Here is an 8,157-nt window from a genome sequence, read left to right as displayed (position 1 = left end):
CCTGGAAACCCCCTCAGCTGTCACCTAGTTTGAGGAGGAGGCTCTGTTCTGTACAACAGTGTTATTTTACTTCAACCATGTATGCTTATGACTCAGTCTGATTACCCAAACCACGGAAGGTTTGATTCAGCAGGTGGTTTAGAACATGGCTAACAGGTAGCAACATGACCACCAGTGGCCCTTGTTCCATATTTCCTACTTCCCAACAGACTGCTCAGATGATCCAGGTGGACAAATTCCACCCTCCCTATTAATAATAAAAGTATCTGAGATTCTTTAACATGATAGCTGCTGTACTGCTTTGGTTTGTCATCATGAGACACGAGTGTTCCACCATCTGTTTCAGGAACTATGATGTATTTTTAATAGTCAATTGACAGACAAATCCAGGAGCAGATTACAAATGGTATCAGGATTAAATTCCTGGTTCTACAAGAACAAAGCTTTTAAACTGGTTTTAAACATGGCATTTCAAAATGTGATTTTTGCTGTGGTTGCGCAGAACACAGCACAGTGAGGCTAAGATCACTGCAGTTCTTTGCATGACCTTAGGAAAACAAATAACACCAGTAGAGTATGATTTTTGCTGGTTTACACTCCTTGACAAGCATTAATTCTATAAAAGTAATTTGATTTAAATGAAATTAGTAAATTCTAGTCTAGTCACAGGTAAATTCTAAAATGACAGCTACTCTGAAAAATGAAGACCCTGCTTAGTTCAGTTTCAGGTCCCCTCTGGACCTAGAGTATGGAAACTGGGACTCATGCTGGGCTAAATACCTACTAAAACTAGGAAACTCTTTGTAAAACACCTTTTATTGACCATGTTTTGCAAACACCTTAGTTCACAAGTACTGTGCAGAAGCTTCTTCCTTTGTAACAGAAAACATCTTTCTTGTCACAAATTACAAAGACTGTTGATTAATGCAAAGTGCCTGTCTGCACAGATCTGTAACTGTTTTTCCTGAAACATAAGCAAAACAAGTATTTTTGTATAAAAATTCACAGAAGCATTAGAAAATTATTTTTCAGCTCCATCTCTCTTACTGTTGGCTTCAATAGAAAGTGAAGACACTTGGATATTCTTTGATAGCATGGTCAGTAGTCTTCATGTTGCATCTACTGTTTGGTCTCTGTTTCCATCTGAGTTTCTTGAGATTCTTCGGCTTCTGAAAGTTTTTCATCATCTAAAATTCAATGTTACTACTATTAGTCAAATATGCTTGGTTATATTTACAGACTATATTGCAGAGCTATGTCTAACTTAAATTATTTTACATTGATTGCTTAAAATATGTAGTTGACTACTCTGCTAGTAATGGTTTATCTCAAACTGAAGCTGTGCCTTCCACTAAACTGCTACTTCTTTCATGATGTTCTAGAAGCTGAAAGGCAATCTATACATTCATGTGAAAATGTATTTTAGAGACTAATACTTAAACAATTGCTAGTAACACATAACAACAATAACCTTCTGCTGAAGTGTAGCTAGGATTAACAGTTCATTCTGCTTAAGAAGATCTAGCCAGCCTCAGAGAATGAACGTCTGCTCTGACAGCCATCTCTGCATGTCAATCAGGTCACGCTGAAAGGCTACACCAATTATTCATCTTGGAAAGACATGGCAGAAATCCAGCAAATATTTAAAACAATATTCTCTATATTGGACCATGAAAAGCAAGCGCTGATTTCAAAAATATTGAAGTATTTGTATGAGAAAAGATGAGTGTGACTAAATGCTGAATTTAGCTTTTGTGTATGACAGCTTTAGTCCTGGCTCTCTTGCTAAGGGGCTCGCTGTCTGAGGAGGTAAGTCACTCAGCCTTCCTGTATTCCAGTCTGGCTTCAGTAAAGTCCACATGGTGTCATGATGGCAGTGACAGGCTCAAAACTACTGAAACAGGAATTGTAAGTTTCCAGTAAGTTTGGAAGCTGTGCACAATAATACTTTTTCTGTTTGAAAGAAAAAAACCTCAAATCGCTGTCCTCCATCCCCTCATTTTAAAGGGGTCTGTTGCCTACAGATTAATCAAAGTTAGTCAGGAAGTGACACAGTGGTTAGCTGGTAGAAGAAAAAATTTTGAGCAGTCTCAGGCTCTGGACAACTATTGGGGGAAAAAAAAAAAAATCCCTCTGCAAGAGGTCACCAGCCTCAGTTGCACATAGGAAGCCCAGTGCTGGAAGCTGTGACTCCTTCTGGTCCACTGAAAACCAACCTAGTCACATGTATTACCTAAGAACAACACTTACTTTCCAGGGTTTGCTGAAGTTCATGGATGGTGCTCAGGAGAACATGAAACTGCTTTCTTCTCAGCTCCAACTGGAATGATAAAATATGTATTCTAGGAAACAGAGCACATACAGCCAAACAGCCCACAGCAGATTCTCCATTATGTTCCTAATTAATAACATAACGATGAAAACCGACCTTATCTTCAACATTTTCTTTAATGTGAGAAAGATGTTGCAGTTCTTTTCCCAAAGCTTCCAGCTGCCTGGAAAGAAATTGTCTGAGTATTTTTGCAAGAATTTTACAGAACCTTTTAAAATAGACTTGAATGAAGTAGAGTAAAAAGGACCATTAAATAAACATATAGGTAAACAAAGCATAACAAATGAAATCAGAGATAGAAATTAAATTATTATGTCAAAAAACTTGTAATTCCAGGACTTTTACAGGAAGTGAGGCCTCTGAGCTTGAATACAGCTGTACACTGGGAATCTGGGCTGTAACAATTCAGTCCTGCCACAAACATGTTATTTACTTGACCATATAATGGAAGCTAGAGAAGTGGGTCACATTAAACCCTCATGGTATTTTCACAGGCATCTTTCTGTTGACAGGAGTAGATTAAATAAAAACACAGCATCAGCAAGGAAAAGGTATATTTGATGAACTTACACACCCAACATACAAACACAATTCCCAGACACAACAACTGACCAAACACACTGAAATACCTTATCTCTGACAATGGCCTGCCCAGAGTGAGTACTGGATAACTTTAAACTTTACAGCTGGCAGATGTAGAATAATGCATGTTTTTGATGAAAATACATCATGTAGTTTATGCCTCAGCACACAGAATTAACACTGAACCATATAAATACTTGTTTCTTTCTCAAATGCCAGTTTTAAGTGATTGCCTCTGGCATTAAGAAATAAAACATGCAGCACCATTAATCATTATTGTTCACATGCTTTTGGAAAACACTATCTTTCAGGACCTCTTTGGGATCCTTCTGCAAGCATCTGACTGTTTTCTGTTCTCACTTGGAACTGCCACAGACCACCACAATCCTTTTTGAGGTAAGGCAAAGAATGAGGGGTACCATAATGTACATTAGCTTTCAAATGAGGATGGAGCATCAACACTCACCTCAAACCTCCAGTTTGGCCCTTCTACTTTTCCTCTAATGCCCACTATAATTTATGCTCTGTGCAAGGAGAACAATCTGTTTCTTTAAAGGTAAAGTTGACTGTGGCTGACCATCCCTGATTAATCAGCAGGCAGAGTTATACAGGGGTCAGAGAGGGTATAAAACCTTTTTTTTTTTTTCCTGGAACAGAGAGAGCTGCTGAACTAGTCTGGGCAGACAACCACAAAAAAGCCTCCAGTCCCAAGTAGTTCACAATGGCTGGGGAAAAGGTCTGGCTTACTGCTGCTACCTGAGGTGGTTGTCTTTTTTTGAGCCAGTATGCTTGGTGCCTTGAAGGGAATGCCTGAAAGAGGGATGTGTTTGTGTGACACTGTCCCTTCCTTTAATGGAAATGGGCAGTTTTATAGGAGCTTATAGGCTCGTACAGTGATTTCACTACTATCTGGTTTTGAGTTTCTGAAATATTTCTGCTTGGACAAATCTTGCTGTTCACACTGTGCTGTCAGGTATAAGCAGACTGTGAGAAGATGGGCAGTTTTTTTTCCTAGGAAAAATCCAAGCCACATCTGGAATTTTACTTCCTTTACTTTCTGCTCCAGAGAATCTTTGCCTAGCTTTCTCATTTTTGTATCTGCTTTTTAAGATTCAGTGTTATTTCTCAGTCATTTTAACAGCTCTTCTGACAGTGCACCTAATTATGCTGTGGGCACTGCCATTTAGTAGCTCAGCTCCTCTCACTTCCTGAATTGGCTCCTGCGTGTTACTGGTGACTAAGCTGATAACAGCTTCTCCTCTTTTGTGCTGTATGACTAGTTGTTCCAAGAAACAGTCCCTTAAAAGCACACAGAAAGTATTTTTCTGAACTTTGTACTATTGTGCCATATGACCTGCAAAAGCTATAAATGTAACTCTTGCAGTAAACCAGGACATTTCTCCTCACCAGAAGTTTTCTCAAGTGTTTTTAGTGATTACAAATTCCATGGAAAGTGACATTGTTAGTGAGGCTTCCTCCATTCTGATTTAAGAGTGGTCCTTCTTGGCACATAATATGATTTTCTGTATACTTTCCTCAAACTGGAGAAAAAGGAAGCCTTGTCATTAAACCACTGCATGAAAACTTCATCTAGTTCTTATATTTTAAGTCCATTCACTTGGATAGGTTTGTTAAAGCTTCAATACCTATGAAGCAAGATCCCTTTAAAAATGTTCCATTCTGTTACCTTGTTCTATTTCCCAGTATGTAAAATGGGGGATCACACTCTGCTATAGTTCAAGTTTGTGTCTGAAGGATTAAGGACTAAGGAGCAAACACTGTAGTCACTCTTTCAGTGGATGAACACATTGGTATTTCTAACTGTAATTAATTTATTTTATAATCTCTTCAGGAGAGTGTAAGAAAAGACAAAATGCCAAATTTACTAGCTATAACTTGCCATCATTTGTAGCTTTGTTTAAGAAACTTATGCTTGGATGTGTTAAGCAAAATTAGAACAACCCTTCCAAACTTAAACAACCTGACATCCTCTAAGAAAAAAAGTATTACCACTTAGCAGAAGCTGCATTCAAATGAGAACAGTAACCCCATGCTGCATCTCTGATCAGGTTAAGAACAAACTCACAGAAGCAATAAGTCCTGGACTGTTTCTTTGGCTTGATAAAGTTAAAAAGACAATCTCCCCACAACTGCCCCAAATGACCTAAAAGCACAGATAGTGATCCAAAACCCACAATGACACAAGCAACACTGTAAGTTACATGCCAGATGAGCTGGACAACAGGCAGGTCCAACCTGCGTGCCAGGGCAGGTTATACCATGGCACACAACACAGTAATTTATAACTGGGCATGCAGGAACAACTACAAGGAACACATCTAAAAAAACCCCAAACCAAACAAACTAAGAGCTTTCTCCTGTTTTGTCTCACTCCACTTTACTTCCTCCCTGCTCATCTCTCTTTTCTGAGTAACTCATAGCCCTGGTAAACTGACATTAGACATGTTTAAATCTGAGTTTACTCATTCACCTTAATAATGGAAAAATTTCAAATATAAAATGATCAGCAATGCTTCTGAGCTTATACAGATGCAGATTAATTAAAGCAAGCTGATAAGAGCATAATTTTAAAACGAAACCCAAGTTTTTCTCATGTCAAAAGCAATTATATGCAAGTGAGAAAAGGTCAAACTGAAACCAAGGAAATGTCAAAGCTGGTGACTTCTAGCTTACTGGTTTATGAATTTATGTGGTCTCAGACTTACTTCAGTGTTTCATGTCTGTCTGGATGGTGTTGTATGACTTTGGCCAGAGCGTCATATTCTGAAAGAAATTTAAATAGTGTAAATAATTCTGATGGTACAGATTCAAGAACCAAAAATCAGGTGTCACAGAATGGTACAGATGCTTTCTCCTTCTTGAAAAACCCTTTTTTTTTCAAATTTGTACATAGCACATATATAAAAATACCTGCAAATATACATAGATAAAAATGTATATCATTTATACTGTAACATTTCAAAGTAAAGTACATCAAAAGATATTTTAAATAAACTACAGATATGATTGTAGGCCATTATCTCAAATAATGTAAATAACATAAAGGATGAGGCCAAAAAACACGACCTCTGGATAGGTTGTTTTGAGTTTTTTTTTAAACTGTATTGCACATTAAGAACAATATTATGATTATATTGGCAACCAAGCCATTTCCTGACAGTAAGATTGTACATATGCTAATCTTTTGATAAGACACTATTGCAGGGAAAGCCTTTAAGGTTCAGCTGAAGTTATCAGCATGTACTTTTAAGGGTAGGCAAAACATACACCTCTCAGAACAGGTATTAAGGATACAGAGCTGCTGGGTGTGTCACTGGCACCACTGTCTCTGTGTACACCAAGACATTACCTGCTCTTGGCAGCTGAAGAAATGCACTCCCATGACCCTCAGTGCTGGGTCTAAGTCTATGCAACTCTTGTCTCACTGTAGTAATGTGCTTTAGTCAGTCCTTAAGTCCCCTGAATTGTAACAAGATGCTTTTGGGATTTTTCTTTGGCTTGAAAACATCTCTCTGAACTGCTGTTTTAGGTTTCCCTGAGTTTGCATGTCACTGAGGTCTACAGATTCAATCCTGCCTGCCTCACCCACCAAAAACTTTCAGCAGGGGGTGTGGAACACATCAGACTAAATACAGTATTCCTGATGTCAGTATATTCCCTTGCACTTCCGAAAATTTGGCACCTGTTTTCCAATTCAATGTATTTGAAAAGATAACAAAATAGTGAACCTGACTGGTGTAAATACAGACATTGCTCCTTACCCTGGCGATTTTTTCGAATCCTTTTTGCTTGCAGGATTTGTTTTTTGCATTCAGAAATCTTCTCATGTGCAGCAGCTATACTATTTTCTTAAAATGAAAAAAAAAAGTATATATGAGTTATATTGAAATGAAACAACACATGTAAACAAACCATTCTACTAAACTATAGAAAGATGAAGAGCTGTTTGTGATCTGGTGGCCTGCTGGCTCCCTCAGCTTCAAAACTACATATGCTTTAATAGGTTAAAAAAAGCTTTTTTTTGGTATGTATTTTATATACTGATGCCTACAGCATATGTATGAGTGCTATCTATTAAGAAAAATTAAAAAAAAACCAACAAAGCACTAATCATGTGATATATTATGTCCATCACAACTGGCTTGAGCTTGTTCATGAAAAAGAAATCGTCAAACTGAAACGAGTAATATTTTATCATCTTTACCTATATCCTTGTAGATTTTTTCATAATTTTCCATTTCTCTCAGGTTCATATCATACACCAGAAGAGTTTTTCCCATTGAAAATTCACACTGTGATAAAGTACTCAGCATTCGTTGGTACTGGCTGTAACTGAAAACACACAAGATATTTATTCCTAAGCACCATAAAAATACCCTCTGCCTTTACAAAGCAAGAAAACAAAGCCTTGTGTAATACAAGGAACCATTAAATAACAATTATTAAAGAGTCCTGACAGATGTAAAGCGAGTACTAAAGCAATGAGCAGATTGATCCAGGGTTTATAAACTTCCCAGCCAGGGCTGGCTCTGACTGCTGAGATGAGAATTTCAATGCTGCAGTGCTGCTCTGGACACACAGTCCTTATCTTGTCTTCTCTGGGAGCTGACATCCAGTGCTAGTAAGCATCCCACGGCAGAACACCACGCTGCTGCTCATCCCTTACTACTTCACTCTGTGGGTTTGGTTTTTTTTTTTCAGGAATATCTGCAGCACAACCCTTCCAGAAGAGAACAACTGCAGAATTGCCAGATTAATATTCGAGTCGTGACCCTATTCTAATAGCGGGACTCCAGGACGGATCCCGCAGCAGCACGACAATCCCGAGGGCACCGTGACAGAGCTTGCAGCCTTCGGCCACGTCTGACCCGCCTCCGGCCCTCACCTCCCACCGCACAGCCGCCCTGAAAGGCAGCTGCACACGTTTTAACGCGGATCTTTTCAAAACGGATCAAGCCCAGTTTTCCAATGAGACGCCAGTTAACCGGTTCCAACCCTCTCCCCCCCCCCCAAAAAAAAAAATACAACCAACCAACCCCAAAACCAACAACGAAAACAAATACCCTTCCTCTTGAGATCCGGAATTACACCACTTAATGAAACTCTTCACCAACAAATTGATCCGCCTGTCGTCACCAGCTCCATCGCCATCGATCAGAAGTCGCTTGCGGATAACTTCATCTGAGGAAAAACTCCCGTTTAATGGCAGCCGCGGCGCGGAG

The 8,157-nt window shown here is 38.9% G+C and overlaps 1 protein-coding gene across 1 annotated transcript; it reads right to left on the bottom strand.

Annotated features, from left to right (window-relative positions):
• Positions 1-806: 806 nt before the first annotated feature.
• On the bottom strand, positions 807-8,086 carry THOC7 (THO complex 7 homolog (Drosophila)). The gene is made up of 7 exons (XM_008948545.1): positions 8,046-8,086; positions 7,140-7,267; positions 6,697-6,783; positions 5,641-5,698; positions 2,429-2,495; positions 2,251-2,320; positions 807-1,187 (listed from the first exon to the last, which is right to left on the bottom strand). Exons 1-7 carry the CDS (start codon positions 8,084-8,086, stop codon positions 1,120-1,122), a joined length of 519 nt encoding a protein of 172 aa, XP_008946793.1. The 3' UTR covers positions 807-1,119.
• Positions 8,087-8,157: the final 71 nt, after the last annotated feature.

The sequence above is a fragment of the Merops nubicus genome, unplaced genomic scaffold (assembly GCF_000691845.1).
Source record: "Merops nubicus isolate BGI_N331 unplaced genomic scaffold, ASM69184v1 scaffold7151, whole genome shotgun sequence".
In the NCBI taxonomy this organism is placed as follows: Eukaryota; Metazoa; Chordata; class Aves; order Coraciiformes; family Meropidae; genus Merops; species Merops nubicus.
The sequence above is the reverse complement of the archived record's forward strand: the minus strand, read 5'-3'. Positions and strand labels throughout refer to the sequence as shown.